This window comes from Canis aureus, chromosome 15, assembly GCF_053574225.1.
Source record: "Canis aureus isolate CA01 chromosome 15, VMU_Caureus_v.1.0, whole genome shotgun sequence".
Taxonomy (NCBI): domain Eukaryota; kingdom Metazoa; phylum Chordata; class Mammalia; order Carnivora; family Canidae; genus Canis; species Canis aureus.
Window position 1 is genome coordinate 20,206,212 of NC_135625.1, and position 17,464 is coordinate 20,223,675.

Genomic DNA, 17,464 nt, shown 5'->3' on the forward strand with positions numbered 1-17,464 from the left:
CGTCTTTAGCCTCTTGGTGCTGATTACTCAGGTCGACCTCACCTGGTCTCCCATCTTGACTTCACATCTGGTGACTTCTGAGATTGACTTGAGGCTTTTGCCTGACCTTCCCTGTTGATCAGTTTCTCTGACAGACTCTCATGTACTATTTAAGACAACATTAATGATTTCTGCATTCTTAAAATTCTGTGTCATTGTTCTACGTGGGAGGAAGAAAAGGTTCTATGTTCTAACACGCTAATGTGTCTCATCCTTTACCAAGAAGAGGGTAGATAGGCAGTTTTTTCCAATTGACTTCACCATAGATCCCCCTCACTTTTTTGCCAAATAATAACATTTTCTGAAATACAAGCATTCACAAAATCTTAATTACAGAGATGTTGACATTCATATTGCTTCTCTATTGTCCATCAACATAAAGAAGAAAGTCTCAAAACCATGGGGACGTTCTTGCTCTCAATTCAACATTTACAAAGAGTGCCCCTACCTGAAATGACTAAGTCACAATTATTCTCTGGTAGCAGTTAACAGTCATCATGCAAAAGATTCATCACATCTCTGAGATATTATTCCACCTGCACCATGCCTTCTTAATTCACTTTAGCATTTGCTATTGGTCCTGGAAACAATGGAGAACAATGGCATGGCTAAAACTTTGGGACACTTACTTGAGGGAGTCAAGAGCATCGCTGACTGCATTGGCAAAATTGATATCCGTTGGGACGTTTTTATATTCTAGGCAGTAAGTAGGTCTGACACCAAGAATCTCAACCTCACAGCCTAAAAAGAAAAAAGATCGGAAATGGTTACTTTCTTCAATAATTAAGGTAAGTTTTTGAACTTATTTCAGGAAGCAAACACCATTAGTCAAAATAAAATCTTTGTTCATTTTCATGAACTAGAACTTCTTGCTGCCAGGTGGCACATTTTTTTTTAATTTTTATTTATTTATGATGGTCACACAGAGAGAGGAGAGAGGCTGAGACACAGGCAGAGAGAGAAGCAGGCTCCATGCACCGGGAGCCCGACATGGGATTCGATCCTGGGTCTCCAGGATCGTGCCCTGGGCCAAAGGCAGGCACCAAACCGCTGTGCCACCCAGGGATCCCAGGTGGCACATTTTAACCATAGTTTTGTTTAACTGAAGCAGAAGTTCACAATGTTGTTCTTGTGTGACACTGGCATCCCATGACAAGGACTAGCAAAAATTGGTTAATGTTTGTCTTTCCCAATTTGAAGCAAAATTAATTCATACACAGAAAGGTCTCAATCAAATGTTTTTCTCATGGATTTTTCATAACTGCTAAGTCTTTTAGTGTGTCTTTATCTACTCTAAATTCAGGTATTACATAGTATCTGATTTATCCTGGAACAACAAAATGAATATTTCAGTAATCTAACTGAACTTAGAAATACTGCACTAAATTAGCAATCCTAAAAATCACTGAATTAAAGCAAGGATTCTGAGACATGACCTTGCCTCTCCCAAAATGAAGTAAAAGAATTTTTAAAAAGATTTTATTTATTTATTGTAGAGATAGAGAGCATGTGAGCAGGGGGAAAGTAGAGGATGAGGGGCAAGCAAAATGTGCTGAGCACAGACCCTGACGTGAGGCTCAATCCCATGAGCCTGAGGTCATGACCTGAGCTGAAATCAAGTCAGAAGCCTAATTGACTGAGCCACCCAGGTGCCCCAAAATGAAGTAAAAGAATTAAATGCATTCAGATGTTAGGAGCTGCTATGGCCTCAGCTTCTCTGCCTCAGACCTAGACAAGTAGAAATAGTTGCTCTGAGGACGAGACACCCAAACCTACTATCAAAATATAGGGCAGCAGAGGGATGAGCAAGTGTTAATTTAAGTTAGCTAATATTATTGGGCACCTACTATGAACTAATCCCTGTGTATAGACATAGTGGGAACAAAAATATTATCAGTAAGAGTCTCTATCCTGAAGCATCCCAGAGTCTAGTCTAATGGGAGGAGACATTTGGGAAGAAAGTGTAATATGTGAAGTCTAAAATGAGGTGAAAACCTACTGGTATTGGAAGTCAAATGAGGGACATTTACTTCAGGGATTATTTCTTCCTGGAAACCTTTCTTGAATCCCTAGGTTGGGCTTAGCCTTATAGACTGCATTTGGCCAATGTGTCAGGGGATAGAGGTAGGAAGCAAGGGATGTTCCAAGCAAAGAGAGTAGGGGAAGCAAAAGTTCAGAGATGAGAAACAAGGTTAGTGTGGGGAACTAAACACAAAATAAAGTTCTGGGCAAGGGACGTCAAGAGATAAGATAGGATTCTTGTAAGCCTAGGGAAAATGATTTCTCAAGGTAGAGGTACATAAAGTAGACAAGTTGGGAGTGACGGGGAAAGGACTGTCCCAGTCAGGAAACACATGAACTCCACTCCTGGGTATATCTGCTTGTCCATTACAGTTCATTTATAAGAAGGTGGGGCAGCCTCCAAGAATTCCTTGCTCCAGCATACCATAGCAAATCCGAGTGTTCCATGGGAGAGTCCATTTCTCTGCCTGGTATCTTGGGAGAACCAGGGCTATCTAAGACAATTAATATAGGCATAGAAGGCAGGTAGCTCCCCTTCCAAGGCTTGCTTGCTGAGTAAGATGATTAGGCTAGATGACCCAAGAGTAAATCCTGTCCATGAGTTCTTGAAAAAGACTCATTCTGGTAAGAAATGCCAGTGGGATCTTGACTGGTCATAGCACTTTAGATATCTGTGTTTCATCTGTTGGAGGTTATTTGTGAATGTTTATTATTCTTGCAAAGCTGTTTATTCAACAATGCATGAAGGCCATTCTCTGTATCTACTCTCTGCTCAGTGTCAGCATTCAGAAGCAAATAAGACACCACCTATCATTCAAAACTTTAATGGCTTATACAGCATGGTGGGGTATCTGCTTCTGGCATATCTGATATGTAGGTATTATGTTTGCAAGTAATGGAATTTTAATCATGGTTTTGGCAGATCAAAGAAACTGCACACTTTTTCATACTTGCACCTTAATATCAAATGATAAGTATTTTTGTATAATAAACAAGAATTACGTTTGTTAATATTATCAATTATATATTCTTCTAATCTTTTTATTGGATTAAAATGAATCTGGATTTAACACTGGCATAGCAATATAGTTCAGAGTTGAGAAATTTACCCTTTCCTCAAGTTGAAGGAGGATACAAGTAACTTTTTTATTGATAGTTACATGTAGAATTCTATAGTAAAGATAGAACATGTGGCAAAGTAGATCCATTTTTTAATTTTTATTTTTTATTCTTAAAAATTACAATGAATTTTAACTTATTCCAGAACCATAGCAGCATGTACTGAAGGGTAGGGGTAGGACAAAAGAACTGAGAGAAATTTTCCCCAAGTACACAAACCCTTTACTGAGCACAAGGCAACAGCTCATCAAAGGCTAGGGACAGAATATCAGGGTAGAGAGGGAACTTCCAAGCTGCAGAAAGTTAAGAGCAATGCTGGAGAGAAAAAGAACTCAGTGATTCAAAAAGTAGGCAGCTTACATTTTCTATGTAAAGAACAGAGAATTCCCCATTGGACAAATTCCAAGGCCTTCACTGTTGATAAAGGAATCATCCTTATCTTCCTTCATGACATTTGAAATTAGTGGCAAAATAAATTTAACTAAAGCTTCAAAAAACCCCAGACCCAGCTTAACTACAGATTATATTGACTTAGCCTCCACCATAAAGGACTGATATAGGAAGAGGCGTGAACTTTTCTCAGAGAAAATATCATATGCTACATTCTCTACTGTTCTTTGTCACATAATATTCAGCATATAATAAGAAATCATGAGATGAAAAAAAATCATGAGATGTACTAAAAAGCAATAAAATATGCCTCATAATTAAGAGAATATTCAAAAGAATCAGATCCACAGATGACACAAATGTTGATCAGAAAGGGTAAACATAAAAGAAATGTCTTTAAGAGATTATTAACCATTTAAAGCAAAATTTAAAACAATATATTATGGGATTTACAATATATGTGTAAGTAAAATAGATGACAATAAGAATATAAAGAATGTACAAGTGGACAAATGGCATTATAAAATTTACAAACTCTAACTTTGTTGTGAAGTAATGTAATATTATTTCAGGGCAGAATATGAAAAAGTTAAGGATGCATGTTGGTAGAGCTAGAGTAATCCATAGTCATAGGAAAAAACTCAATAAAATCTGAAATCAATAGAAAAAATATAGTAAAATTATAGAAGTATTCAATTAATGGAAAAGAAAACAGGAAATGAGCAACAGAAGAGTAAAAACAGCTAAGACAAATTTAAAAATAATACAAAGATGGTAGGCTTAAATCCAACCATACCAATAATTACGTCAAATGTAAATGAACTAAACACTTTATTTAAAAGGCAGAGATAGTCAGACTGCATAAAAAATTAAGACCCAAATATATGCTATCTAAAAGAGAAAAAATTTAAAATATAATTACACTGACTGGTTAAAAAGAGATGGAAGAAAGTTATACCATGCAACAATAAATATAAGCAGTCAGTATGGTTATACATCAAAATAGATTTTATAAAATATTGAATGGTAGTGAAGATAAGCAACTAGAACTTCTATAATTTTCTGATGAGAGAGCAAAATCATATAGCCACTTTATAAAATTGTTTGCCAGTTTCCTATAAAGTCGAATATACATTACCCAGGAACCAGCAATTTCACCCCCTAGGTATTTACACAAGAGGAATGAAAACATATGTCCACAAAAAAAACTTGTACAAAAATGTTCATAGTAGCCTTTGTTATAATAACTTCAAACTGGAAATAACCCAAATATGCATAAATAGGAGAATGGAAAAACAATTTTTGATATATTTACTCTGTGAAGTACTACTCAACAGTAGAAACCAGTAAACTACTAATACATGCCACACAGGGAGTGTGGCATCTTACAATGAAAAAAAAAGGCAGATGCAGAAGAATATATTATGGTGTGATTCCATTTATATGAAGCCTGAGAATAGACAAAATGAATCTATAACAATACAAATCAAAAATATTTGCTTCTGGGGATGGGAATGGTTGACTGAAAGGAATGACTATGGAAAAAATTTTTATCTTGGTTTGGGTGGTGGTTACAGAGGTGCATGCAATTTTGAAAATGCGCCAAACTATTCTCTTATGACCTATCCATTTTACTGTATGTAAATCATATCTCAAAAATTAAAATAATAACTTAATCGAATACCTTTAATATACATAACATTGTATTAAGATGTTGAATCATGATGGTATTATTCAAAGATTAATAATAATAACAATCGATTATCAACTGGCTACTATGTACCAGTGTTAATACACTTTATTGGTATAAACTTTATGAATCCTGTATGCCAATAGTGCCTCCATTTTACACACTAGGAATTGAATTATAAAATTAAAGAGATTTCCCCATTGTCACAGGGCAAGTGCAAGAAAGAGTTGACATTTGAATCTGGTTTTATCAGACTCCAAAACTTTAGGTATTAGTTTAAAATGGTATCTGGCAATTTCAGACATACGAGGACAGAAATGCCTTCCATACCATAAAAATCTACTCAAGCTTTCTGAGAAATATGTCAAAATAAAAGAATCCAAGAATGAAGATGAGGTTTTAAAATAAATAGCAGTAAACATTGAAATGTAGCTATGTGAAAGTATTTTATTGAAAAATGAAGTGCATATTTAAATTTTTTAATATAATAATCTGGATCTAAAGTTCCAAATTATTTCAACAAAAATTGGAGGAGAGTGCCATGTAAGGAAAGTAAAGCAATTTCATTGTTGTTATGGGAAAAGGATGTTGTTTCATTCTAGACACTGATTGCAATAGACAAAGATTGTAATATTAAGATTGGAATTTGTATATGCATAACTTCCAAATCACTAAAAGAATAAAAAAGAAGCATATAGATTAATCTAATACAAAATAGATGAAAAGTGAAGAAGATTTAAAAAGGAAATATCCAGGAAAGCACTAACATTGAAAACATAATACAAGAGAAAACCAACTATATTACTTTCAAAATAAATGTGAATGGATTAAACTCTGAAAGAATGTGAAGGTGAGACAAACAAAATCCAACTGTAAACTACTTTAAAAATCTACACTTGAAATAAAATGACACAGAAAAGTTTGATATAAATGAGTGGACAAAACCCACCCCCTAAACCAAAAAAACATCTGAAAGTTAGTCTCAAAAATCTAAAATAGCTACAAATCCATATTAACAATTAAGTTGTGTATGTTAAGAGGAGATAACTTAAAAGTTCTCCTCTTAAAGAATAATTTGTAAAAAAATTTAAAAATAATAAAATAAAAATAAATAAATAAAAATAAAATAAAATCAAAAAGAAAGAATAATTTGTAACTATGTGTGGTGACGGACATTAACTAGACTTATTGTGATAATCATTTCACCATATATATGTATAAAATTATTCTGTTGGATACCTGAAATGAACACAATTTTAATGTAATTTTATCTCAATAAAAAATAAAAATAAAAGAGAATGGATATGATTGTTTATATACCATTAATATACACAACACATGCACAGTAGTCTTAGGAAAATAAAGTGCAAAATTGCAATCTTGGAAGATTTCAATGACTGCTTAAAAAATAAAGAATAAATGATATATAAGATATAGCCATATACAGAAGATTTTAATGTTAGTATCAATAAGCTGGATTCAATAGATATTGAAAATTTTATCTTATTATTATAGAATACTCAATATTATCAACCCTAACAGAAAAACTTGATCGTATTCTGGTCCACAAAGAAAATCTCAGTAACTTCCAAAAAGCAGAAATTTTATAGACCACCATGCAATATTATCTGACCACAGGCAATAAAATTAGGAATTAATCATAACAGCTAACTAAAAATAAATACAACTCCTTATAAATGAAAAAGGAAACCCTTATGTAACTTGATGTAAAGAGGAAATGAAACTTTCACTGACGTGCTAGATACTAACTACCCTGAAAATTCTACTTTTCAGAACTTCACCGGATGCATTTTCATTTAGGTCGGAAGCAAATCAGAAATGCTGCCATCCCTACCGCAATTTATTACTGCTATAAAATTTCTTATCAAGGCAGCTAACAAGAAATGGAAATTTAAAAATGAGTGCTGGAAACCAGAAGCCATGCCTGAAGAGTTCCTCTGCAGGAGCTTAAAAAACTTTTTGTCTGTAACTCGTGGCAAAATACTCACATTGCTTCATGACATAGCACAGGATTTACACGCTTATGGCAGAAACAAAAGATTCACCAAACTATGAACATTGCACGCTAATTAATACTCTCTTACTCTATTCTATTATGGTTTTTTTAAAAATACTGATTAACAAGCCATAAATTGGTTTCACTGTCCACTATGGATCACTATTGGTTTCCATTTGGAAAACACCAATATGAGCCATATGCCTGGGGGTGAATCCCTGAGTCCCTCCCATCCTTTGAGAATAATGTAGTTAGGTGATATTCACACAATTTTTATTGTATGCATGCTTCGCCTTGCAGACCACTTCTAGGAACAGATTCTAAGAAAGTTGTGTACATAAGCATCTTTATTACACTGCTATTTATAAAATAAAGAAGTAATTTAAATATTTGGCAATAGTTGCGTGGTTGAATTAGATGCAGGCATTAAAATCATCATGTCATCTGTATGCATTAGCATAATATTTCAGGTGAGAGGCTAGTAAGTAGTATGTAAAGGGTGATCTCATTTTTTTTTTATTTTTTTTTATTGGAGTTCAATTTGCCAACATATAGCATAACACCCAGTGCTCATCCCACCAAGTGCCCCCCTCAGTGCCCGTCACCCAGTCACCCCAACCCCCCCGCCCACTTCCCCTTCCACTACCCCTTGTTCATTTTCCAGAGTTAGGGGTCTCTCATGTTTTGGGGTGATCTCATTTTTATAAATATTTAAAGCCTATTTGTTTCTGGAGAAGAATGGAAATAAATGTAACATGAATCGAGGAAATGAATAGAAGAAAATGAATTTAAGAAAAGGCAAATTTTTTGGCTGGCTTGGTAGACATTTTTGGGCTGAGTTGAAGTCATTCTGAACCCCCTCCTCCCTTTCCATCCCTTACTGTAGAAGGAGGAAAGCTCTCTTACTTCCCCAGAGTCTCTTGTGGCTAAGAATGGTCATATGACCCAAGGAGCATGAGCTCTGCTGAGGAGCTAAGGGTGGGAAGCGTTGCTTCCTTATGAAAGATAAAGTGTTTTGCTGGCACTGCCTCTTTCTGTCTTTTCCAGTTTGGAATGCAGCTTATGAAGGTGTGATCCCTGGACCCCCAGCAGCCATCTTGAAACCATGAGGTAACATGTATGAAGATAAAAAAGTAAATATGCCAAACCGTAGCCAAAGGATACAACAGACCAGGGTTTTAAAAATGTGGTTGTTAAGCAGATGAACCTCATAAAGCACTTCTTGTAACATGATGCAAAGATTCCCATGTGTGTATCCATTGTTCACTATTAGCTAGATTTTCCATTACTTGCAGCAGACAATTCCTAACTGATTTAGAAGGATTGTGGTTGATTTTTAATTCTTACTATTATTTATTGAATTGAACCAAGTTTACTCAAATATCTTATTTTTTAGGAAACCAAAAATGTATTTTTTACTGATAACTTTCCATTTCTCACATACAGATTAAGACACAGTTTTATTGTATTACTATCCAGTTTTTAAAAATTACAAATAAAGCTGACATAAACATTCTTGTATATGTCCTTTAATGCACTTAGGTATGCATTTCTGTTGGAATATATGTAGGGGTAGAATTACTAGATTTGGGGTATGCATATGTCCAACTTTATTATATAAATCCAAAGAGCTTTTAAAAGCTGTTTTTATTAGTTTGTTTCTATCAGCACTTTATGAGATTTCCAGTTTCTCCCTCCTTGTCATCACTTGGATTTGTCAGTTTTATTAATGAACCATTTTCCATTTTGGTGGGTGTATAGAATTATCTCACTGCAGTTTTATTTTGCATTTTTCTAATAAATAATAATGTCAAGTATTTTTAGCTATGTTTACTGACCACTGGGATACCTGGTTATGTAAAGTGTTGGCTCAAATCTTCTAGAGTTTTCTATTGAGTTGGCTATTTTTTGTAGGAGTTGTTCATATATTCCAGATATGAACTTCTTTTTGTTATACCTGCATTTACTCTCTAATTTTTTTGCCCTTAACGGTGTCTTTTCAAGAAGTTCCCAATTTTCAAAAAGTTCTCAAGAAGTTCTACTTTCTTAGTCATTTTTCTATATTGTAATGCTATTTTTTTCCTGTTTAAGAAAAATTTTTCTTACCTGAGATCATGAGGATATTATATTCACCTATGTTTTCTTCTAGAAACTTTGTGTTTTACATTCTGCATTTAGATCTACAGTCCACCTGGAATTACCCAGAACTAATTTTTATGGATAGTGTTAGATAGGAGTCTGGATATATACATACACACACACACACACACACACACACACACATTCATACACCTTCAATAGGCCTCATAATTTTTTGAAAAGATTATCCTTCATTACTGCTCTAAAGTGTCACCCTTGTCATAAATCAGATACGATAAGTCTATTCAAGAATAAACTAGGGGCTGGGCACCCAGGTGGCTCAGTGGTTTAGCGTCACCTTCAGCCCAGGGCATGATCCCAGGATCGAGTCCCATGTCAGGCTCCCTTCATGGAGCTTGCTTCTCCCTCTGCCTGTGTCTCTGCCAATCTCTCTCTGTCTCTCATTAATTAATTAATTTTTTTTTAAAGAATAAACGAGGGGCACCAAGGTGGAGCAGTCACTTATGCATCCAACTCTTGGTTTCCCTCAGGTCACGATCTATCTCAGGGTCATGAGATTAAGGGCTGGATAGGGCTCCGTGCTCAGCATGGAGTCTGCTTCAGATTCTCTCTCCCTCTCCCCTCTCCCCCTGTCCCTCCCACTCATGCTCTCTCTCACATAAATAAATAAATGAATCTTTAAAAAAAAATCTAAACTTTACTCTTAGTCTATGTGTCTGCTCTTGTATAAATACCATTTTGTGTTCACTGTTGTAGTTTCAAAAGTCTATATTCAATGGAGTAAATCTTACAGTTTTACTCTCTGACTCAAGATTGTTTTTGCTATTCTTGATTCTGCATTTCCATATCAATTTTAGAATTGACCTGTCACACTGGGTATTATTCTGTATGTTAGTAAATTGAACACCAAAAAAAAAAAAAAAAAAATCCAACACTCAGATTATAAAAAAAAAAAAAAAAAAAAGAAAAGAAAATGGTCAAAGGGAGATTGGGTCACTTGCTGTTCTCCCAAGAATCCACTAAGGAAGAACTTCTGTTCTCTACATGGAAATAAAGAATTTAAAAAGGTAAAAAAAAAAAAAAAAAAAGAATTGACCTGTCAATTCACACACACACACACACACACACACACACACTGCTGGAATTTTGATTGGGATTACACTGAATCTAGAGATCAACTTTGGGAAAGTTGACAGAATATTAAGACTCCCAGCTCATTAACATAATATATTCCTCCACTTTTTAAGCTCTTTTTATATTTCTCTAAATAATTTTCTTTTTTTTCTCTAAATAATTTTCTAAGTAAAGTTCTCAAGCCATTTTTTTTAGATTTATTCCTTTATTTTTTTTGTTTTTGATCCTACTGTAAATGATATTGGTTTTTGAATTTCATTTTCTGTTTTTTTCTTCCTAGTATATACAAATACAATTGTTTTAAAATATTGACCTTAATCAAAAGACTTATTAACTCTAAAAGTGAGTTCTTTTGATTCTTGCAGAGTAATTTAGAATAATGGCAATTTTTTTTCTTCTTTTTGTTTTATTTTTACTCCTGCCCTCCCCATTCATATCCCCCACCTGGATAGGACCTCTAAATCTAATTTCAAATATAAGTTATGGTAGGAGGCATCCTTATCTCATTCCTGAACCCATTTACTATCAACTATTATGTTTACTGTAGAGTTTTTGGTAGTTTTTTTTCAGATTAAGGAGGTATTTTACTAGTTACTCAGAGTTCATTCTTATAAATTCCATTTTCATTTACTAAGAGTTTTTTATGAATGGTTGTTGATATTTATCAAATAGTGTTTATGTGTCTATGAAAATGATCAATTTTTTTTACTTTTATTCTGTCACTGTTGAGTTACATTGATAGATTTTAAAATATTAAACCTCTCTTTTATTCTTGTAATAAACCCAATTTGGTTGGCATCTGTTATGCTATTTACATATTGATTAATTTAATTTACAAATATTTTGTTCAGAGTTTTTACATCTATGTTCATGAAAAAGGTTGTCCTGTAATTTGACTTTCTCTTTATGTCTTTGCCATATTTTAGTATCAAGCTTATGCTGACTTCATTATGTATGTGATTTATCATTATACATTCTCTGAGTTTGTGTAAGACTGATGTTACTTTTACATGCTAGAAAACTTCATTAGTGGAGGCCTCTAATAGTGTGGCATTCTGCTAGGAAAGATTTTTAAAGATTTAATTTAAAAATAGATATAGAAGTATTCCAATTTTTGGGATGCCTAGATGGCTCAGTGGTTGAGTGTCTGCCTTCGGCTCAAGGAGTGATCCCAGGATCTGGGGATCGAGTCCCACATTAGGCTCCCTGTGAGGAGCCTGCTTCTCCCTCTGCCTATGTCTCTGCCTCTCTCATAAATAAATAAAAAATCTTTTTCAAAAAAGTATTCCAATTTTCTGTTTCTTTTTGTTCATTTGGTAACTTTTCTCCAGAAATCTATTTCATTTACATTGTCACATGCATTGGCATAACATTTTTAATAGTATTATTTTACTGGCTTTTTAATGTCTGTAGGTTCATGCCTCCTTTTCCACTTTATTATTGGTTATTTGTGTCTTCTCTTTTTCTTTTCTTGATAAGCTTTGTCAAGGTTTCATCCATTTTATTAGTTTTTTTTCTTTAAAAAAACAATTTTTATTTATTTATTTATTTTAAGAGAGTGCATGAGCTAGGGAGAGGAGCAGAGGCAGAGGGACAAGAGGACTCTGTGCTGAGCACTAAGTCCAATGTGGGGCTTGATCCCATGAACCTGAGATCATGACCTGAGCCGAAATCAAGAGTTGGATACTTAACTTACTGAACCACCCAGGTGCCCCTAGTATTTTTCTAAGAACAAGTATGGCTTTGTTAACACTTTCTTTGGTATGTTTGGTTTCTACTTCATTTCTGCTCTTATTATTAGTATTGCCTTTTTTCCATTTGGTGGAATTTTATTTGCTTTGAGATGGAGACTTAGATTATTGATTTTCAGCCATTTTTTAATCCAATATATGCATGTATGAGTATTGATTTCCTTTCAGGCATGAGTTTAGTTGCATCCCACTTATCCTGCTACATTATATGTAGTGTTTTCACTAACCTTCCATTCAAGCTATTTTCTAAATTTCCACAGTAACTTCTTCTCTGAACCATGAATTATTTAGAAGTCTCTGGTTATTTTCCAAATATATGAGGATTTAAAGTTTTCTTTCTATTATTGACTGTACTTTAATTACACTGTGGTTAGAGAACACATTCTGTATGATTTCACACTTTTTCAATTTGTTGAGAAACGCTTTATGACTAACATATGGTCATTTTTTACAAATGTTCCATGTGCACTTAAGAATAATTTATCAGTTGTTGGGTGCAATGTTCTATTAATGTCAATTAGGTAAATATGTTAATTATGTAGTATAAATTTTCTGTACCCTTCGAATTTTTTTGTTCTTTTATTTTATCAGTTACTGAAAAGAGGTCTGGAAATCAGAATTCTAATATCTATTGTGAATTTACCTATTACTCCTTTCGTTCTCTCAATTTTTGCTTTATTTATTTTGAGATTGTACAATCAGGAGCATTACAATCTAGAATGGTTACATTTTCTTGGTGTATTGAACCTTATATCAACAAAAAGTGTCCTTTTTTATTTTAAAATAGTCTGGATTTTTAGTATACATTGCCTGATATTAGTGTGGCTGCACCACCTCTCTCTTGGTTAGTTTTTTGGGTAACATTTCTTTTTAAAATGTTATTACTTAAAATTTTTCTGCATACTTACATTTAATGTATGTCTTTTATAAGTATCATATATTAGTTTTTGTTTTTGTCCTGATGATCCCCTGATGATATTTTTAATGTAAATGTCTATGAAAGTTTAACAGAGACAAAAAATGAGTGAATCATACTTGCACAGGTCAGTGAATTCCTATAAAGTGAATGCAGCTGTGTAACCAACACATAGATCAGGAGAGGGAACATTACTCTCACAGAGAGGCACCTTCCGGTCCCTGTTCTCCCAAATGTAAACACTATTCTAACATTGTGGATTAGTTTCACCTGCTTTTGAACTTTATGCAAATAGAATAACTCAGATTAACTAAAATAATAAAATATTAGAAAAAAGTAAACTTTTACCTCAGTAATGTATTTACTGATATCTGTTTCAATCAGCCATCTAACTAAATGTCATGTATTCATCAATTGATAGTTTTTCTCTCTTTTCTTGATTTCTTTTGGACTAAGTATGTATTATTATTGTTGTTCCATTTTTCAACCTTTATTAGCTTGCTATGTATATATTTTAAGTAATATCTTCTTGGCATAGGGCCCTAGATATGACCAAAAAAATTGAAATATTGAACTATTCAATCTAATATAAATTTGCATTTCTGTGCAAATACAAAGATGTTTGAATACTTTAGAAAGATACAAAGATACTGGAATACTTAAACTCTGAATTTTACATTTCTCCCACCTTCTTTGCTTCTGTTGTCATGTATTTAAATTCTCTATGGATTTTTAAATAATCCAAACATTATTATTATTATTATTATTATTATTAATTTATTTTTACCTACCTATTTACCCTTTCTGTTGTTCCTCATTCTTTTCTCCTTCTCTGTGCTTCCATCTGTGACCATTTTCTTTCTGCCTAAAGAATTTAGTATTTCCTTTACTCTAAACCTGTTGAATAAATTCTCTGTTTTCTGTCTCTAGAAAAAGTCATTTTTGGTCTTCATTTTTGAAGGTTATTTTCAATGGATATAGAATTTAGGGTTAATCTTTTTTTTTTTTTTTTATCACTTTGAGGACCATTCCATTGCCTTTCTGGATTCCAATATTCCGTTGGAAAGTAAGCTGTCAGTCTTATTATATACCCTTTGAAAAGTTTTCCCTGGCAATTTTTAAGATTTTTCTCATTACCTGTGATTTTCAGTAGTTCTTTTTTTTAAAAGATTTTATTGATTTATTCATGAGAAACAGACAGAGAGGTAGAGACACAGGAAGAGGGAGAAGCAGGCTCCATGCAGGGAGCCCAATGTGGGACTCAATCCTGGGTCTCCAGGATCATGCCCTGGGCCAAAGTTGGTGCTAAACCACTGAGCCACCCAGGCTGCCCTGATTTTCGGTAGTTCTGACATTCACAATATACGTTCCTGTGTTTCACAGAATTTCTTGTATCTGATTTGATATCTCATGTCTGTTTTGGAAATTCCTCAAGCATCTCTCAAGTATTACTTGTGTCTCATTCTCTCTTTCTAATTCATCTGTAGCCTTTTCACCATACCCAATATGTCTCTTATATTCTTTTCACCTTTTCCATTCTTTTGCCCCTCTGTACTTAAGCTGGATAGCTGTCTTCAGTTCTAGAATTCACTTTTTTAAAAAAAAATTCTAGTTAGTTCAAGTCTCCATTTTATCATTTAGTTATTTTATCATGACTCCTTAAAGTACATGTCTGATATGTGAATCATTAGTGGATTTGAGTTTACCATCTGCCTTTTTTCCTCTTGATTTTTCAGTCAAGACTTATCATCTGTTTATTTCTCCCAATTTTTCAGTCAGGCCTTGTTTTCTTGTATTCTGGTTAAATAATTGAATATCGTGTATTATATATGAAAAATTATAGATATTACTTGCCCCTCCATAGTTGTTAATCTTCTTCTAGAGAGCAAATGGTTTGCTTTCAATGGTCACCTAGGCTATGGGCAGACTCTCTCAATTCACAGTGGGTTAAGATGATTCAAAACTCACCTCTGTCTTTATGAAGGCTTCAGTCCTCAAAAAGTCTACTTCCTTTGCCCATGTCTAGCTCATTCTTATTGTTAGAATGTTGCCCTTTATTGTTCAACTAAAGGTCTGGGATATTTACTAGGTCTCTTCTCCTTGGTGGACTATGAACTCCAATTTTTGTCATTTCTCCCATTCTGTAAGTCTATCAAAAGCTCAGTTCAGTTTATTAGCCTCTCAACTGCTTTTGAGATCAGTATTTCACTGGAGAGGAGACATGATACCAATTGTCAGATATACCTCATTTTCTAGGTCTTGGTATGTCTCTGATCCATTATGTACATGCACATTCACACATAGTCCAGCAGCTTTTCTAGTTTTTGCTGGAGAGAAGAGTTATTTCAAATACAACTTAGCCTGTCATTCTACCAAGAGAAACATCAAATCTCAATAAATAAATTTTAAACATAAAGAGTTACATTTTCTTAGAAACACATCTTATAATGAAAAGAATAGGGATGCTTTTAAAAATCAATTCATATATCCATGGATGAATATGTCTGATCTTTAGAATAAGGCAAATAGAATCCATTCTATTCCTATTTATTAAATCTCAGTGCTAAGAGAGTTGTTCACGTAAATAGGTAGATGGAGATAGAAGTAGTTTGTTGTATCAATATCATTTAATTCTTTGAACTGCTTCTTTGAATGCCAAGATTCACATAGTGATCTATCATCATAAATTTTTAAATGATGTTTCAGCCAACAACTCAATTAAGTTTTTCCTAAATAACTTAAAAGTAAGCAGAGGAAAATACTTGCTTGTTTAATAAAGTTTTGTAATTTTATCACCAGATGTATTCACATACTCAACACCTACACCAATATTTTGACCTGTCCCTTTCTTTGGTATCTAAAGGCTTTCATCTATCAGAGCAATGCACTTTAGTAAGGTTCCAGATGGCTGACGGGTATTCCTTTCTTAGGTAAAGTATGGAAAGGGCATGTTTTTAGTCAAGACAATATGTGCAATGCGCATGAACATTAAGGATCTTATAATTGATTTCCTCAAAAGAAATCTTGCTCTTGTAAATCCCGGGGAACCAAATCTGAAGACCCCTGAAATATGAAACCAGGCAACAATAGCTCTAGTCTATAGGAACTGTAATGTTCAGAAAGCAGTTGGGCATGAAGTGGGGAGGGGTGGGTTGGAGGTGACGTATGACTGATGGATGTATAATTTATTCTCCTGTAGTTGTCCCACAACTGAAGCTCTGTGAGAAAAGAGAGAGAAAGAAACTTCACAGCAGAGCAAATGAGGGCATTATCATTTGTTATCTACTCAGGTCATCAGAGATCCAGATGATGGAGTGAAAGGATCGTATCTCAGTCCATCAGAGATGCTCTGAATCCAAGCCCTGCAAACACAGTTAATTTTGATAGAAACTATATACCTCCCTGTGCCCCTGAGAAGGAATTAAACCAGTACCCAGGTGGACAGAAACTGGGACAAGTGTAATCCTTCTGCTCTGTCCACCAGAATGGTTTCCCCTTAGTGAGATCTCAAAAGGCAGACACATCTACCATACCTCTAATCCTATAACCCACAATGAATAAATGACTGGCAAAGGAAATAGCTAGCAAGAGATGATAGCCACAATGCAGTGGAACATGAAATTAATGAAACTGGTGGTATTAGAACAAGGTTAATTATTCCTAGGTGAACTAGTCTTTAGTGAATTGTTTTGTTTTCTTTAGTCTTTATCTGATGGAAATCAGCAGACTAGTGGTGGTGATGGGAGGTGTTGTGTGGATCCCATGAGATCTATAATCAGGGGTCTGAGGGCCCTTTCCAGATCTATCACAGGCCCAATTTGTGAAAGAGGGTGTGTTGCTCAACCTCTGAGTCTGCTGTCTTCAGGCCATTTCCATGACTTCAGGAGGAGCATGGGACCTAGTCGGCTAAGGTCACTGCAGGTCACCTCAACATGACTGAGGAAAACAGGATTCCTGGATCTCTGTATAGGGATTTGTGGGGAAACAAAGGCAATCGCCTGAATCTCACAGTTTAAAAGATCAGCTGGGAACTCTGGAGTAAGATTTTAGTTTCACAAACACCATGAGGGCATGTTTTGGCTTTACTCCATCTTGTTTCCTCCCCATTCCCAGGGAACTTTGAAGGGAACTGCCTTAATTACGGTTCACTTTTAAGACCTCATCTTATCTCATCTTGTCTAGAATCCACCTTCCTGCTGGATATTCCAACCTCACACTGGATGAGTATCCTCTTCTACAACCTAATAAAAATATCCTTTGTCAGAGGGAACTTAATGAACAAAGAG

At 34.4% G+C, this 17,464-nt stretch overlaps 1 protein-coding gene across 1 annotated transcript in view; it reads right to left on the minus strand.

Annotated features, from left to right (window-relative positions):
• The window catches only part of ENPP6 (ectonucleotide pyrophosphatase/phosphodiesterase 6), a 112,836-nt gene that overhangs the window by 32,566 nt on the left and 62,806 nt on the right, over positions 1–17,464 (minus strand). The window contains exon 3 of the mRNA XM_077848679.1: positions 669–780. Within this exon, the coding sequence (XP_077704805.1) occupies positions 669–780 (112 nt within the window). The remainder of the gene's footprint in view (positions 1–668; positions 781–17,464) is intronic.